General features: G+C 42.8%; 1 protein-coding gene across 1 annotated transcript; it reads right to left on the bottom strand.

The window, feature by feature from the left end:
- Nucleotides 1–4,199: 4,199 nt before the first annotated feature.
- On the bottom strand, nt 4,200–12,566 carry LOC311137626 (protein unc-45 homolog A-like). Its single transcript, XM_084172132.1, has 17 exons — nt 12,405–12,566; nt 10,867–11,059; nt 10,576–10,751; nt 10,377–10,466; nt 10,106–10,273; nt 9,827–9,995; nt 9,553–9,723; nt 9,169–9,340; nt 8,721–9,021; nt 8,456–8,550; nt 8,224–8,365; nt 7,797–7,937; nt 6,449–6,576; nt 6,279–6,345; nt 6,062–6,175; nt 5,473–5,862; nt 4,200–5,355 (listed from the first exon to the last, which is right to left on the bottom strand). Exons 1-17 carry the CDS (start codon nt 12,426–12,428, stop codon nt 5,080–5,082), a joined length of 2,817 nt encoding a protein of 938 aa, XP_084028258.1. The 5' UTR covers nt 12,429–12,566; the 3' UTR covers nt 4,200–5,079.
- Between the last annotated feature and the right edge of the window lie 6,354 nt (nt 12,567–18,920).

The following is an 18,920-nucleotide window of genomic DNA, read 5'->3' on the forward strand; positions in this document are numbered from 1 at the left end:
TCTGAACAAAAAAGCATGAATATCTAGTCCAGGGCTCTCCAACCCTACCCTCTTGTAGGTTTTCACTCCAACCCCAGTTATACTGTAACTAACTTGATTCAGTTTATCAACTAGCTAATTATTAGAATCAGGTGCGATAGATTAGGGTTGGACTGAAAACCTACAGGATGGTCGCTCCAGGAACAGGGTTGTAAAAGCCCTGATCTAGTCAATCAAAATCTGTGCGCTGTCCTTAGTGCTCAACTCCTACAGCCAGTTTTTCCATTCCATGTAGTCCTTGGTTACAAAGGAAGGATAAAGGATATTTGTGTCAGGATGGGGAGGGGTCCTCTTTGATAGCAGAAACAAGAGTTCCATGGCCCAACACATACACCCACCGCACACTCAAGTTTTGAGGGTGCGTGCAATTGGCATGCTGACTGCAGGAATGTCCACCAGAGCTGTTGCTAGAGAATTTCACGTTCATCTCTCTACCGTAAGCCGCCTCCAATATCGTTTTAGAGAATTTGGCAGTACGTCCAACCGGCCTCACAACCGCAGACCACTTATGGCGTCATGTGGGCGAGCGGTTTGCTGATGCCAATGTTGTGAACAGAGTGCCCCATGGTGGCGATGGGGTTATGGTATGGGCAGGCATAAGCTACGGACAACGAACACAATTGCATTTTATCGATGGCAATTTGAATACACAGAAGTACCGTGACGAGATCCTGAGGCCCATTGTGAGGCCCATTTCTTTTAAGGTATCTGTGACCAGATGCATATCTGTATTCCCAGTCATGTGAAATCCATAGATTAGGGCCTAATGCATTTCTTTAAATTGACTGATTTCCTCATATGAACTGTAACTCAGTAAAATCATTGAAATTGTTGCATGTTGCGTTTATTTTTGTTCAGGGTATATCATCGGAGAAAGCATCCGAGCAAGCAAAACAGCGCCACTATAGATGTAGCCCATGTATCTGATGCTATCTGGCCAGAAATAGTTTACATGCCATAGTATGAAAAATGTATGCACTCACTAACTGTAAGTCGCTCTGGATAAGAGCGTCTGCTAAATGACTAAAATGTAAAAATGTAAATACTATTTTGGTCCAGACAGCATCAGATACATGGTCTACACATACTGAGACACAGGGGCGCTCTTTCACTTGCTCGGATCCTTTAACTGAGATTGATGCTACTTTCTGTCGCCGCTTGTCTCAGTCAAATAAATTATAAATATTTCAATATTTTGTTTTGGCGGGCCAGGCCCCCCCATAACGTCGGCCCTGGTGTCCGGAAGCGAAATTCACCATTCATTTTCTGTATTCAGGGTTCACTCAAACATCCTTTTAAGCTTTGTTTTACTATAGCCAGTTACAGCTGATTTTGGGATTGTATATCAATTTGCTTTCCTTAAATATAAGTAATCTGATTTATTTGTTTCAATCTCTGCTCCTGATATATCAGAGCATAAAAACTACAATCTGTCTCCTGAATTAGCCTAGTGTACATGTCTGCCAAGCTGGCGCACATTCGCACTAGGCCCAAGCTTGTTTTCCCTGGCTAAACTAGCTGGCTAGCTGAACTATGCTAGATTTCATCCTCATTGCCAAACTTCATAAATACTGCACCCTCAACTTCAAAACTATTTAGCTAGTTATACAATCATGTAACTAAGACATTAGCTGGAAAGAAACTTGAAAATCGAGATATCTGTTGTAAGACCACAGTGGCGAAGGATATCATTGCTACCTAACGCGGATCCAAGTTCAGTTTTGAGATCCACCGGCATCAGTGACTTAAGGTTAGCTGGACTTTTCTGACTGGTCTTGGAACTGTGACAACGGGCAGCCTCTCCCTGCTTGGCTCGATGGGATATGTTGTGATTTTGCCAACACAGCCAGATATGTGTACACAGTCTTGTATCCTTAACCTTTTTTCAACTGACTCGTATTTGTTGATTTAAATCGGACTTTAATAATATAATGAGTAATCCAGGAACGTCAAGAGTTAATTGACACGAGAAAACCAGAGAAAATAGCAACTCTACAGAGAGCAATGGCTACATTGAAAGGTTAAATTACTTCCTGACACCAAGGGTCTGCGGAGCTCCTCCTCCTCACCACTCTGAACAACAGCGAGGCGCAACCTAATGTATATAGCCCGCCCTGGGAAGGGGTGGAACCATTGGGCAAACCAATGCACCTTGGACTGAAGAGGCAGAAAGATAGGAGAAATGTGGTGGACCCTCTGAGAAATACAAATTTCTCACGGTAGGAATATCACGAAACCCTTATGAAAAAAGATTGCAGTCAGAGTGCAGTATAACTGCAGTACACTGTAGTTAGAATGCAGTATAACTGCAGTAGGCTGCAAATACTGCGTCCAAAATAAGTTTTTTTTTACTGCAGTAATTTTGCAGTATAACTGTAGTTGAACTAAAGTAGACTGCAGTTATTGTGCAATCACTGCGTCCAAAATAACACAGTTGACTGCAGTTACTGCAGTTTCAAAACTGCAATCTTTTGTAAGGGAAAATATGATCAATGGCTCATTCGAGAGAAGACAACCTCCCGCATTACGACATTGGCCAGTATTTAAATTTGATGTATGATAGACGTTTTCGCCATCTATAAGTCATCTTTCTATTAATTTCCTGAGTAATGAGAGCGGCTTTATCCCAATGCTACGTCATACCGGCCGAATTTCTGACTGCGTGAACGGCAAGAGCTCATGATTCACATGAAATGACCCTGGCAATCTATATAACATCGCCCAGAGATGCCCAAAAACGATATAACATTCAAAATGGATGAATCTTCCTTTAAAATATGTCGTCACCCCTGAGATGACTCCTTTAACAGGCTCCGAACTTCAAAGCACGATATTTATGTTGTATGGATTATTTTGAGGCCTACTGCAATCTTCCTCTGTTCTTCAGAAACACAATAAGAGCACTTCTGGTCTCTTTGATAGATTCCACTTTTCCCAGTTCATGCTTCCCCATCTTAGACACCTCAAACGTGTCTCCCAGATATGCATCCCAACAAGAAACAAATCATTATTATCTGACATACACGAAGATCTATCCTCCACTCCCTTACGAAAAAAGATTGCAGTCAGAGTGCAGTATGCTGCAAAAACTGCGTCCAAACTAAGTTTTTTTTACTGCAGTAATTTTGCAGTGTGCAGTTACAGTGCAGTATAACTGCAGTTATTCTGCAATTACTGCGTCCAAAATACCAGTCGACCGCAGTTACTGCACTTTTACTGCAGTTTCAAAACTGCAATCTTTTTTTGTAAAGGCTCCAACTTTGCTCAACGCAATCCAACCCTGGCATCCACTTCTGCTGCGTAGCTGTCCGATAAATTGAAATACATCTGAAAGGAGCTTGTTTGATGCACCTGCGTAGTATCGGGCAAAAAATTAAAGACAAAGATTATGGATATACTGACAAGATACGTGTCTCTCCGCCCTAACGATTGGTGGATACGTCTCATTATTGTAATCCTTTTTTTGAATATTCGATAAGGGTTGTTGACGTCAACCGCCTATTCAATGGAGAGAGATGCAACGCTACAAGCCTCATACCATTAATATGCATAGCCATCTCGAGACAACTCTGATATAAAGTGTTTTTTTTTCTAAAAGTTGCCAGGATGTTACATGTCCTACTTATATCAGTACACTCGTAACAACTTAAGTGTTACGAAACTTCTATTCGATCAACTAAATCTCATGTAGCAAATAATACATAAAACATTTTGTTGACCAAATTAGACACTCATTGACCTCCATACAAAAACTATTTGCTTGGTGGGCGAAACAATGGAAAAACGCCACCTGCTGGAGGGAGACAGATTTTCCGCTGAGTTGGGCCTCTTTAATCATCACCTTTGCACAAAACATCCATTGAATTATTCAAATAATTTTTGCTGAGGCAGATTTTTATTCCATCACTCACAGCCAAATATATTATTTTATATTCATCCAAAGTCTGCCATGTTTTTGGATAACATGACAAGGTCTGTGGGCATGTGATGTTGGTCCATATAAACTGGATGAAACCCGAATATAGAAGGTCCATGAATCGGCGTATGTGAACATGAGTACATTACCTTAAAAACAACGGGCGAACATCTTGGACGCAGTCTCCAGTTCTTATTATACCTCAGTGGTGTAGATGCAGTCTTCAGTGATTAAAACATGTATATACAATGGATTAGCGTTTAATGAATAATCACTGACTTATTAACCTACGTTTTTTTATTTGTCAGCCAGCCTTCTAACTGGGTCTTGGTTTACAAACAAACAATAACCAAGACATTGGAAATGTAGTGGAAATATAAAAGGCAAACAAAAACAATGATCCATATAAGAAGGTGCAAGTAAATCATTTGTTTTTCTCTGTGCATAATAGAACATAAATAATGTGTTGCAAACATTAAAAACCTGTAGAAAATGACCGGGAATGGAAAGGAAATACATGTAAAAGATATTGGAATACAAAAGTCAAACTACAGCAAGATCAAGCAATGACTTGTGATGAATGCATTAAGTATTGTATTTGGTTGTTCAGGTTGAGTGTCACACTCTTGTTGGCTATGCATTGTGCCTCTAGCGTCAAACAGAATAATCCATGAGTTCAAGGTGGCACAGCAGTCGAAGCATGTATAATTTGTCCTCTTTAGCCCTGCCCTGGGAGATCTATTATGATAAAAAGAGGTGTGCTCAAATGTTTGTAGTGACAAAAGGTCATCGGGTGCCAGGTTCAAAAGACATACTTGAAGAAAGGAAAAGGCTGTAATGTTTTTAAATTAAAACTTAAAGAATATTTAAGTGAGTGCGTGTTTTGCCTTTCTTCAAGATCTATTATGAACATTCACCAACTCCAGCTCTCAGGTTGTTGCACATCACTTGATGTTCGTAAAGCATATCAGCCCCCAAACTGAAACCAGCACAGCCTACTGCCCTCAAAGACCAAAACTGCTTGCCTCCTATTCTACAAAACACACCTTACACAGAACAGCAGTGGAACAATCATCATCTTATAAGTCCTTTCTCCTGTAGCATCACACACTTCCACACTGTCCTCAGGGCTCAGTTCCTTCTCCACCTTCCTCTGGCTTCTTGATGATGCTGTACTCCATAGCCTTATCCAGGCAGTGCTGTGCTGCTCTGGAGATGGGGCTCTGCTCTGTGGATTTAGCCAGGACGGAGAGGATCTCCAGTGCCTCGCTCTCCATCAGCGTCTCGGCCAGGCTCTTCTCCGCCTGCATCAGATTCAGCGTGACCACCACTCCACGGTGACGCAGCTCCACGCTGTCACTAAGCAACAGGGCTTGAAGGATCTCTAGCCAGTGACTGGTCTGGAATCAGAGAGAGGGAAGAAAAGTCAAACTCTGGACAGAAATAGTAAAGGAAAGTTGTCTGGTACCGTATATTCAATTTAACCTAAGTGTGTGTTTCGAGGGAGTATTTATCACCGTTCCAGGGATGCGGGCACACAGCTCAGGCTGCTCTGCGGTCAGCATGGCCAGGGTTCCAGCTGCAGCTTTCCTCAGCCTCTCGTCTTCCTCTCCACAGTAGAGCACCAGCAGCTTCAGGCGGTCATTCCCCGTGGCCACGTAGAGCTGCTGAACCTCAATGCTCAGGACCAGGTTACACATGCACTCTGTGGCTGCAGCGCGGACCAGGTCGTGCTCCTCAAACATGTAACCCTCTACCTTGGGTACAGCTTTCTCCTTGATGATCTTCTGTCTGAGCCGCTCGCTGATACCAGCCAGGTTGGTGAGGGCCATGAGAGACTCAAAGTTCTGCAGCAGGGAGCAGTCCAGGGTGAGCAGACTGACCAGGGGACGCACCACTTCATAGATCTACACACACACACACACACACACACACACACACACACACACACACAGGAGATAGAAAGGGATCGGGGAGTTTACATGAGAGCACCACAATGGATTGAAATGGACAAATCTGAACAGGCTCAGCAATATCTTATTACTAGATCTCCACACAAACAGAAGTATTTCTCATCAGTGGAGCAGGATAGGGTGGTTATCTCACTCTCTCCCCAGGGAAGGCTATCTCTGGGTTGGATGTGATGGTGATCTTGGCCAGGGCCTGTGCTGCCTTGGTCTTCCCGACATCAGTACTCTCAGACACCAGAGGGAGCAGGGCCTGGGAAGACAGCATAATCAAATGCATTTTACTGGTCAATTAAATCAAGTAAGAAGTATACATTTGGTGTGTTTAGGTATAACTGATGTGAGGATGGTCTCACCTTTCCTCCACCCTGTGCCACCACTGTGCCCCTGTCCTCCTGCCTCTCCACCAGAGCCAAGAACACCCTGCAGAGAGAGATACTACTGAGATACATGCAGGGGGAAAGACTGAGCTGTAAACTGGGAGGACAGAGTATTATTAGGCTAGAGCCAGGGAAGACAGACAAACCTGGCGATGCACTCCCTGCAGGTCTCAGTAAGGGCGGGACTCTCCTGTTTAACCATGCACACCAGAGCAGACACCACACCTGCCTCCAGCAGCTTCATCAACCTCTTCTCCACAAACGAGTGAGCGTCCTGAAACAAACACACAGTCAGTGGGGCAATCTCTTCGCTATTTTGGCCAGAGCTACTCTATTGGCCAGGTCTCTCTTAAAAAAGGATGTCTTTGACCTCAATGGGACTTTGTGGTTTAAATAAAGGTTTAAGTAATAAAATAAATCTGGGACAAGAGCTGATAAAAATTACCTAATGAGAGGAATATTCCCTGTTTCGAGACTAGGGGTTTAGCGGTTCACCAAACACACGGTTCGGTATGTATTGCGATTTTTAAGTCACTGGTTGATTCGGTTTCGGTACAGCAGGAAAATTAAATGCCATTCACAATGTTCAGTATTCATAATGTTCCTGGCATTGTCTGTTGTGACAGGATTGTTGGGCCTCTAAAGTTCACTCTGATGCTGCGTTTGTAACCATGTGGGAGGTGAAAATGTACCAGTTGTGAAGTCGTAAATACCAGTTGGATGCATTCATGTGATTTGAACTCTTATGGCCAACAAGCTGCGTCAACCATAAACTAAAAGTACAGCTATCATGCTTGTAAATAAAATTAGAGTTCAAAAACCACATTAATAGATTGCTTTTTATAAATAATATTTTGTTACATTTAACTGCTGAAAATGTTGTTATAGAGGCCATTTCCTTAGTCGGTGACGTCAGAGTTCACCATATGGAAGAAGTGGGTGCTCAGGATGATAGACAAGTTTCCCACTTGTAATTACCAGTTGGAGGACCGTTCACGTTTAATACACAACTCTCTGTCCATCGTCGTTGTAATCTACTGGGAAGCCAACATTTTCCCAAATTGGAGATTTAAACGATGATGGAGGATCCTCCAATTCTGGTTTTATCGACCCCACCGGAGAAATAGGTCCCGGCTGCACCTTACAAAAGGACAGTTTGAAATGTGGCAATTAAGATTTGCATTTTTCGCATAGGCTCTGTTTTAAGGGAATATCCTTAAATGTTTTTCAGCTCAGATTTACTCAAGGGACATAGGCCTACAACGCAGTGCAGGAATAGCCTATAGGCCTAGTGTTTTTATTTTTTACATATTTTTTGGAATGTATTCATTCGGGTTCACAGTGCGAACTGAACCGAGGTCCCCGTACCGAATGGTTCGGTACTAATACGTGTACCGTTAGACCTCTAGTCGAGACCCAGTGATTAGTGAGGTTTGGATGTCTAGAAGTACCTTGGGTAACACGGCCCTGACACACACACACACAGTGCAGTACCTTGGGGTGCTCCTCTGGTACGTGCTGTTTAGCATACTTGGCCAGCTCCACCATCTGAGGGTCAGGCTTGTCCACATCATAGCTGTTAGTACAGTTCACCAGAGTAGAGCCCACTGCAAACAGCACTGTCTTATCCTCTGACTGTAGGGACACACAATACACCGCCATCAGACATTTTAAACATATAAGTCATTTAGCAGATGCTCTTATCCAGAGCGACTTACATCATTACATGAAATTACTAGTTATCATTACCAGTATATTACACATTAGTATGCACATCTCTACGTCAGTACAAAAGGGAAGCTGGGAGGAACAGATGGTAGCGAGTAGAAAAACATAGCCTCATGATATAAAAAGTCACGATTAACCAATCATATTGTATGATTTTACTTTGATGTTAAGAGGGGGAAGAGGTTAAGCTTACCTTAGCTAGCTGAAACATTGCCTGCAGGGCATTCCTGTCCCCAACTAGGTCCTCCTTTACGTCAGCGTCGAAAGTGAGGTAGGCCAGGCCCTCGATGGCCCACCGCCGAGACGTTGGGGGGAGAGACTCATTACACAGCCACCTGGGACAGGAAGAGGTACGTCATATGACTGTTTCTATAACAACAAGCTACATTTTAAGTTATACACTTTGAAAAAAACAGGTCACATACTTCCTGCACTGTTTGGCCAGTTTCAGTGTGGATCCCTCAGCAAACTGCTTCATGCTGAAATCTGTCCCCCCAGCTGAGCCCAGCTTACACAAACCCTGTAACACACACAAACACATGTTTTAATTAAACTGATTAAGTTATGTCACTACTTATTTCAAATGTTTTTTTTTTATTCCAATGGGACAATTGGCCTAGTGTGTTGGTGTTTAGCTGAACCATAGACAATATAACAATTGTATAGTATAGTTATTGGCTGAACACTCACCACTAGCGCTCGAACGCGTATCCGGTCGTTCTCGCTTTTCTTGTAGAGGTCCTTGAGCAGTGCCACTCCATTGGCTGTGATGAACGAGGCCCTCTTGGCCTTGCCTGCAGCGTGGATCAGAGCCTCCACCGCCACCTGCTGGTGACACACGACCTCCGAGGCACACAGAGAGATGACAGCATCCATCATACCCGACATCTCCAGGGTCCTGTTGCCCACGTCACTGGGTCCTTGCAGAAGCACAGACACCGTCTGAATGGCGCGCAGCTTACTTTCCAGGCCGGGGCGGCCAAAGTGATGCCTGCACAGAACAGAGCAATAGCAGTAAAGGTATCAGAGTAGTTCTCACACAAAAATGCACAAGCCGATTGTTTGGATTTGTTCTGACAATGAAAATAATAAGATAACCTTCCTGGTGGGAAAATCAAGCCATGACAAAAACACTCACTGGACATATTCCTCGCAGAGTTTGTTGAAGTTCTCCCTCTCGGCATCACTCTTCAGGTCATCATAGAGTTTGCTGAGCAGAACAGAGCAGCTCATGTGGGAGTTGTCTGTGAGGGGAGGTCCCTCAGACATCTCAGGGACCGTTCCTGCTACCTCTAGGATCTTCTTTAGCCCTGCACAGGAGAGAACAGAGCTATGGTTGATCTAACACTTTCATAGTTCATATTTACATGTACATCGGATTCAAAATACTATACAGTACTGTGTGAGCCTTATCTGCATGACTGAATGACTGCATCCACCAAAGAGGAAAATACAACATCCTCTGTCTCTACGATACCTTGGTGTCTACCATACAGTGTGAGGGAGTTAGTCCGTCTCTTACCCTGGTCTATGACCCACAGTGTGAGGGAATTGTCTGGGTTCCTCTGGGACTTGCGGGGCACCTGTTTGACCAGGAGGTTGATGGCGCTGTCTCGGCCCGGCCCAGACACGCTGCTCTCTGGCATCATCTCCACCAGGTAGCGCAGCATGGAGCGCAGCTCACGAGATGGCTCTGTATGGCACACACACAAATATATTTAAGTATGTCGCCTTTCTTTTCTTTCTCCGTTTTATTGAGAAGCAACAACCTGTAACCGGAAGACATGTCATCTCACCAGGTAGTATGGCCTCGTCCTTCCCTCTGATCTCCCTATTCATGCCCTCTGTCAGGGCCTCGAACATCACCTGCAGCAGGTGACAGGCAGCCAGGGACACAGCAGACGCCCCAGAGCCCATCACCCCACACAGCTGCTCCATGCCCAGCTCGTTCACTATGGCCATGGTCTGGAGAAGAAGATGGTGAAGGTCATGGTTGAATGCAATGTCGCTAGAATCTTTATCTAAATAATGTCTAGTGTTTCATATGGAGAAACACAGATGTATCCAATACTGACTCTGGACTGATGGCCAGTACACAGGCCAACCAGGGTCCTGAGAGCAGACAGGACCACCTCCTCCTGATTGGAGCCCAGCAGCCTCTGGATCAGCTTCACCCCGTCGTTACGGAAGATCTGCTCGGCTCCCGCATCCTCACGAGACAGCACCACCAGGTTCTGAGCAGCCTGCCATGGAGAAAAAGAAGATCACCAGGTGTGAGGTTCATCAAAGCTGAAAACATGCCAGAGTGTGGTCAGTGTTTATGTGTGTATGGTGTGGTTGTTTTACCTTCTGTCTGTCTGAAGGCTGTGCTGAGGGGTCCAGGAGGAGAGAGAACATCTGCTGAACGCGAGCGTCTGTGGAGGACATCTGAACTGACTACAAGGGAGAGAAAATAAATCCTTATTATAGCCTTTGACCTCCTGGGTACATTGTAGAGACTTAATCAGAACTTCAAGATAGTACATAGTCTCTGCTGGTACGTCACCTTTTTCTGGATCTGTGCTCCCAGCAGTCTGAGCAGCTCCTTGAAGGTGTTGTTTGTGGGCTCGATCTGTGCACACCTCTGAGCATCCAGAAACGCTTCGTTCAGACGACCCAGCTTCTGCATGGCCTGTGCCCGCCGGAACCTGGCTTTCACATCACCAGGGTCAGCATCAAGAGCTGGAGAGAGAAAGAGACTCTACTTAGTAAAATGTAGTATAAAAAAATAATTATTTAATTTAGCCCCGCCATTGGTGAGTGACAACATTGACAGGTTTGTTCTGCACTCTACCACCTTTGGAAGCATCAGCCTCAGCCTTCGTGTAGTCCTCTAGCTTGAGGTAGCAGGCGGAGCGGTTGCGGTGCAGGACAGCACTCTCTGCCTGGCTGTCACTCAATTTGAGAGCCTTTGTGTAAAAGCACAGAGCCCCCTGCATGTCCCCTGCCTTGAACAGGATATTCCCCTCTTCCTTTAGGGCACCAGTGTCCTGGATCAAAGAGGTACAGATAGTGGGCACAATACTGTCACAATCTGACAACGAATTGTCCAACTTCTCTCCACAATATCATTGTCATTTGGGATATACATGGTTAGACGCAAATGTAGAGAAACTGTACTAACTAGTGATGCATGCCCCAGCACATGTTCACAGCAATTCACACTGTAAATGGTAAGTAAAAATACTGATAAAACATCAATTGCCAGAATAAGACAAAATGCATATAGGAGGTATCGTCGTAGTTGCATATGTGATTAAATGCTCAATCTGTTGATGAACCTAAATAGCTAACGTTAGTCTGATTCATCAGGCTGTAATACACAATTAATTGGTATATACAGCCTGAAACTAATGACTGCAAAATGGTGTAAATGTTCCTTACAAGCCAGAATGTTGAATAAAATTACATTTAAACTTACTCTACTGGTTGTCTGTGGTGTTGGTGTTTAAGATGGTCGAAATTTCAGACAAAAATATCCACAGGAAAGTATTGTTTACCCAACTTTTTATTGCACTGGTAGTGAAGTTGACATTTCGGGGTAAACCATACTTTCCTGTGGATATTTCCTCTCAAATTTCCAGCAGCTGAAGGACAAACCGCACAGCCAACCGGTAGCGTAAGTTGAAATGTCATTTTATTCAACATTCTGACTTGTAAGGCATATTTACACAATTTTGCAGTCATTAGTTTCAATCTCTATGTACAAATTAACTGTGTATTACAGCCTGATGAATCAGACTAAGCAGTAAGCTAACGTTGCCCCAGTATCTGTGCGTTAGAGGTGTCGACAATGAGCATTTTTTCGGTTGCTTTTACATTTTTATTTTGACATTTTTTGGAAGTATCTATCGGCCGTAATGGGAGTAAATGAATATATCTGCTCAGCGAAAATCCATATTTTGTGAGTAACGAACGTATTTTCACGTCTCTTCTTCTGCTTCTTCAGTGGGGTTTATCGGCGGTTGACATCCAACGTTATGGTGCATTACCGCCATCTACCGTACTGGAGTGCGGGCCAGAGACAGTGATAAACTAAATCCTACCTACCAACCCCGTTTCTCTTTAAAAAAGAACGCTTTCGTCTCTCTAGATATGCTGCGTTCAAATGCTAGTCGGAACTAGGAAACTCAGAAATGTCCGACATGCTGTTTCGTTGACCGGGCACGTGTATAACTGCAACAAGCTAGTAATCCGGAAATTTCCGGGTTTCCTAGTTCCTACCAGCACGTGAACGCGGCATCAGACCACAGATTCTGGGCAAGCTAACGTTAGCTAGCTAAGCAGCCCACAGAGCAATAAACTCAAAACTATCCGCTATTGGCGATCTCTTACCTTTTCCTTCCCGTTTACACTCATACCTTCCTTCTCTGGCCGATAAACTCTGACGGTAAATGAGACTCTTCTCACTGTAGATTTGTTTCTTTATTTCATTGATTTCTCTGCTTTTAGAGGCGGTAGTTTATGACAGTACTCTATTAAATTCTTCCTGTGGGTGCACGATGATGACGATTATGGAGCGGCTCCTCCCTCTACACATGCTCCATGACCATATAAGGCAGAGAATTTCTAAACGCTTGGACGCTTTCACGCTTCACAGTTGACCGTTTATCTCTCAAGCACTTTATTTGGTTACATTTTCATTGCAAGTATGTTATGTATTGGACCAGTAGACCTACAGTCAATGCTTTTTACATAGGGACTGATAAAGTGAGTGCAAAGCATCTGAACAAGGCCTAATGTTAAGATGTGACATTTCATAAAATATAATTACATTACTATTCACTCCTCTCTTTTTTAAATGCTAGAATATAGGGTTATGTAGTTGTCTTTTTCAAATGAAATACAGATCAAAGCCCGGTGCCTTACTAAATCCATTAAGTGTTAAATATAACGGAATGTGTAGTGCCTCCAGGAAAACTACTAAACACAAATATAAACGCAACATGCAACAATTTCAATTATTTTACTGAGTTACAGTTCATATAAGGAAATCAGTCAATTGAAATAAATTCATTAGGCCCTAATCTATGGATTTCACATGACTGGGCAGGGGAGCAGCCATGGGTGGGCCTGGGAGGGCATAGGCCCACCCAGTTCGGAGCAAGGCCCACCCACTGGGGAGCCAGGCCCAGCCACTCAGAATGAGTTTTTCCCCACAAAAGGGCTTTATTACAGACAGAAATACTCCTCAGTTTCATCAGCTGTCCGGGTGGCTGGTCTCAGACGATCCCGCAGGTGAAGAAGCCAGATGTGGAGGTCCTGGGCTGGCGTGATTACACGTGGTCTGTGGTTGTGAGGCCGGTTGGACATACTGCCAAATTCTCTAAAATGACATTGGAGGCAGCTTATGGTAGAGAAATGATCATTCAATTATTTGGCAACAGCTCTGGTGGACATTCATGTAGTCAGCATGCCAATTGCACACTCCCTCAAAACATCAGACATCTGGCATTGTGTTGTGTGATAAAATTGCACATTTTAGAGTGGCCTTTTATTGTCCCTAGCACAAGGTGCACCTGTGTAATGATCATGCTGTTTATCAGTTTCTTGATATGCCACACCTGTCAGGTGGATGGATTATCTTGGCAAAGGAGAAATGCTCACTAACAGGGATGTAAACAAATGTGTGCACAACATTTGAGAGAAATAAGCTTTACAGCCCTTCACTGACATGGAGGTATGCTATTAAAAGAGTACATGGTGGGTGGAGGAATTGACCGACAAATCTATGGATATAGCAGCCTAATGGCAAAATGTACATTTGCGCCAAAAGTAACTGCTATTCATGTGTAATTACATGATTCTGACATGCAAAAACTTTGTATATTTGGAAAGAAGACAGCTGGGAGATTATGAGGAAATGATCAGAAGATAGATAGGCGTTACATAGTTCAGAATACACAAGATCAAGCACACACAAAATAACAATTGTTTTTTAAATTTTATTTTGAAAGTAATCTTTCATTGACAAGCTATAAGTGAATTATTGATGACTAGAGCTGGAAACACATCAGATGGCTTCCACAACATGTGAACAATATCAGAAAAAAAATGGGACTGATAGACCTAACAACTAGAAATGGGCAGATGTTTTAGTAAGTGGTGTCAGGTGTGGTCACGGGACGTTTCCAAGTGTCCCTAAACCTCTCCAAAGTGGCATTTGTCTGTAAATTAGATAATCCCAGTGCTATTACATATTTCCAATCCCTAAATGCTATTTGTTCAGTATAAAAACACAATTTCTACCATATCAACCTCACTCAAACATTGTGGTGGTGTTATGGGGTATCTAGGGTACATTCAAGTATCCTTTCAACCTCTCCAAAGTGTCCGAATGTGGTAATTGCACTGTTTTTGCACACAGGATGTGCCTAAATGTTATTGTTCACTATAAAAACTAAATTTCTACAACACCAACCTCTCAACTATTGTGGTGGTGTCGGGGGACATACAGGGGATATGGATGCCTACAGCGTGTAAGCAGGCAATATATTTTTAATGCGCATAGATATAGTCACTTGGTGGCCATTCGATGTTGCCATTAAGTCATACATCAGATAATATTGGCAATATGCTAGATTTGTTCCTAACAACCTAAGGATTCATTTGATACCCCCCATGTAGCTATAGTTCAAACACAGACCAAATTGAAGCTTACCTTGTAAGATGTTTGCTTTTTGGTGAAAACATTGTGTAAAATAAACATTTTGACTCTCGGGGCTGGTGATCAATAACGGTAGGTCACAGGCAAACAAATAAGATATTCTCATGATCTGTGGAGTCCCGGCTTTCGGTGTGTATCAACCTATTCCGTGTTTATTTTGTTTATGCTTCACAACGCTAACCGGAATGTAGGTAGCAGACATCTTGAAATGAGGTCATCCGCTCAGCCTGCCCTTGTAAATTTGAATGCCCATATATGGTAGTAAATCCTAACAAAGATTTGAAGGCACCGATCAATAGCCAATATACTCAGCTTTCAGCAGACACCCTGCTTTTGCAGATAGCGGATACCGTTCTCATACCAGACTGAATTGAATAAAACAAATCAAATAGGGTCCCCAAATATGGGGACTTTACATTTAAGGGTACATGGTGGGTGGAGGAATTGACCGACAAACCTATGGATATAGCAGCCTATAGCCTAATTTCGTCTGTCAAACAGGTAGGCCTACCTTTTACTTCTTAAATATGAAGAAATAGGAAATAGGCTTCCAACACAAAGCCCTCTTGTTTTTAGTAAAGTCTAATTATAATGAACACTGTTGAAATGAATTATGCCTACTCGAATTTGCCTTCTTTCACCACCATGAGCTGTCCATTCCCGATCGATTGTGCCGCGGCTGCAGCTTGAAGTTTCAGAACCACAATGTAAATTACTTGAATCTGGATTATTGTGAGGTCAATAACTCTGATAAATAGGCTACATCATGGGCAAGAAAAATATTGTTTTTAATCAAATCAATTATAGTGGTAGAAAGCTATCAAAGTTGACCGGTCTTCCTTTTCATCTTTGTGCACTCTTTCTCAAACTGAAGAGAACATAGGCTAGTCCAGGGGTGTCAAACTCATTTTAGCTCAGGGGCCACATGGAGGAAAATCTATTCCCAAGTGGGCCGGACCGGAAAAATCATGGTATATATAACTTAAAAACAACAACTTCAGATTGTTTTCTTTGTTTTAATACGATCAACATACAACATAAAGCTGGAGCCTGAGGACAGTGTGTCCAAAAAAGTACAAGCACAACATCACTATTAATCATAAAACACGTCAAGTTTATTTGAAAATTCTAAAGAAAAAGAACACACAAACACACAATGCCTCAGTGATTCACAGAAGTATATCACAGATCACAGAACTATATCAGGGTGTCATTTCTCAGGCAGAAATGTAGATAAAAATAATGAAATCCTGTTCCCCAAACAAGTGCAAGAACCACAGAGTCAAGAATAGGTTAAATATACAAATAAAATAAAAACAATTAAAAACAATAGCACATCAACATAAAAACATATAAACATAAAGCTGGAGCCTGAGGACAGTGTCCAAAAGCACAACATCACTATTAATCATAAAACACCTCAAGTTATTTGAAAGTTCTGAGGACAAAGAACACACAAACACACAATGCCTCAGTGATTCACAGAAGTATATCACAGATCACAGAACTATATCAGGGTGTCATTTCTCAGGCAGAAATGTAGATAAAAATAATGAAATCCTGTTCCCCAAACAAGTGCAAGAACCACAGAGTCAAGAATAGGTTAAATATACAAATAAAATAAAATCAATTAAAAACAATAGCACATCAACATAAAAACATATAAACATAAATCTGAAAGCGTTGCTCAAACTCCCGTAACAGTCCCGTTATTTTATCTTTGAACCGCTTCATGTCTGCCACATGTTGGGTCGCGCACACATTTTTCAGACAGGGGAAGTGAGCTGCATCACCACCGGCAAGTTGCGTCTCCCACAATGACAGCTTCAACTTGAAAGAACGTATGCTGTCATAATACTGCGTGACAACTTTGTTGCGCCCTTGCAGCTGTTTGTTCAAGTTATTCAGGTGCTCTGTAACATCCACCATAAATGCAAGGTCCTGCATCCATTCTGCGGAATGAAATTCTAACACTGGTTTGCCCTTTTCTTCCATGAACTGTTCAATTTCTTCTCGTAAATCAAAGAAACGCCTCAGCACAGCACCTCGGCTTAACCATCTTACCTCAGTGTGGTATGGCAGGCCATAGATGTGGTCTTTCTCTCTGAGAAGGCTGTCAAACTGACGGTGATTCAGGCTTCTGGATCGGATGAAATTAACAGTTTGGATGACCACCTTCATGACGTTATCCATCTTTAATGACTTGCAACACAAAGCCTCCTGGTGCAAAATACAGTGAAAAGTCAAAAAATCACATCCTCCATTTGCAGATTGCACTTTCTCTCTGAACTTTGTCACAACGTCTGCTTTTTTCCCGATCATTGAGGCGCACCATCTGTAGCCAGGCTGACAGCGCGGGACCAGTCCACTCCGACCCTGTCCAGCGCGCCGACGAGTGCGGTAAAAATATCAGCTGCTGTCGTTGTATCTGTCATCGGCACCAACTCCACGAACTCCTCAGTGACGGTCAATGTGTCATCAACTCCGCGGATGAAAATGGCCAGTTGTGCAACATCTGTAATGTCCGTGCTTTCATCAATTGCAACCGAAAACGCAATAAATGACTTTACTTTTTGCTTCAACTGGCTGTCCAAATCCACTGAAAGATCGGAAATCCTGTCTGCAACTGTGTTTCTTGTCAGGCTGATATTTGCAAAAGCCTGCCGCTTTTCAGGGCACACAATCTCCGCTGCCTTCATCATGCATGTTTTTACAAATTCACCCTCACTAAATGGTTTTGAAGCCACTGCGATTTCATTAGCAATGAGGTAGCTAGCTTTCACTGCAGCGTCACTGATGTCTCGGCTGTGAGTAAACACAGACTGCTGTTTCTTCAGACCCGCCAACAGTTCATTCACCTTCTCTCATCTCCGCTGTCCTTGAAAGTTGTCATATTTGTCGGCATGAAGACTCACATAGTGGCGACGAAGGTTATATTCTTTCAGCACTGCAACATGCTCTGAACACACCAAACATACAGCTTTCCCATTCAATTCCGTGAATAAATAGGATGACCATTTTTCTTGGAACACTCTGCACTCTGCGTCCACTTTTCTCTTTTTTGACAGAGACATATTGGGGCAATGAGGGTGCCAAAGCACATAATGTTAAAAGTAGAAGCCGTAATAAATAATGCGGGCAAAACAAAGTAGCTCACGTGCTTGACCTACTTGCTCTGCCCCGGTATAAACAGTTTGCTTGCTTAACACAATTGCTATTGCGCCATCCAGTGGACGCAATTGGAACAGCAGTTTATTTTATTGAAAAATTGCAGCGCATTTTTATACTTTACATATATATATATATATATATATATATATTTTTTTTTTTTTTTTATCATCTCGCGGGCCGGATTAAACCCGTTTGCGGGCCTGATCCGGCCCGCGGGCCGGACGTTTGACACCCCTGGGCTAGTCTATGCGCAGGATGTGCATTTTTTGGACTAGGTCTAATAAATTATTTTCGGAAGAAGCCTTTGACTCTCCTCCTGAACTGCCACAGTAGGCCTACACGGCAAAGCCATTGGTTAGGCAGCACACAAAAATACGTTTTTGATTAGCAAGAGCAGAGCAGGCCAGGGGGGCTCAGGGTTGGAATATCAATTGCAGTGTGTAATGCAGCCTAGTTGTATTTACACCATCCCAGCAGCTATATTAGAAATATAACTTTTCTCTGTGCTTCTCCGAGCATGCACTTCGTAGCCTATAGATCATTTGATTGAGACCACACTAAAGAGCCTATAGGCGCACTTGATATTGTGCGCCCATCAGAGAATCAGAGATGAGGGGTGGCATCGGGCACACATCAATATGTAGCCTAATAAGCAACTAACTCTAAAACACTGAAAAATATTGACATTTCATCAATTACAAATTACATTACTCTCCCCTTGACTAGATACAAAAAAATACTAAACCCTCCCCTTGACTGAAATTGAAAAAGCTTGACCCTCCCCCATTTTCCATTCTGTAAATGTCAATTCATCCCTAAATAAAATATTTTATTAGGCCTGCATTGTTACCTTTTATTTAGTATGAAGCATAGTATTTCGTTATGATAATGATATCATGACAAAAGACAGACCATAAAGGTCATACAGTATCATCCAATGTTCCATACATTTACCTGAAGTAGACACCCAATGCAGAGCATTAGGTATGAGTCCTCTTGCTCAGTATAGAGAC

Source organism: Coregonus lavaretus, assembly GCF_964263955.1.
Source record: "Coregonus lavaretus genome assembly, chromosome: 11".
Lineage (NCBI taxonomy): Eukaryota > Metazoa > Chordata > Actinopteri > Salmoniformes > Salmonidae > Coregonus > Coregonus lavaretus.

Bases quoted from the DNA above. Each gene is read 5' to 3' on its own strand.
- LOC311137626 (XM_084172132.1), bottom strand. From the start codon at position 12,428: ATGAGTGTAAACGGGAAGGAAAAG. The intron at 11,060-12,404 runs GTAAGAGATCGC...TCTTTGATCCAG, and splicing joins GTGTAAACGGGAAGGAAAAG to GACACTGGTGCCCTAAAGGA. The intron at 5,356-5,472 runs GTGATAAATACT...CTCTGATTCCAG, and splicing joins GTGCCCGCATCCCTGGAACG to ACCAGTCACTGGCTAGAGAT.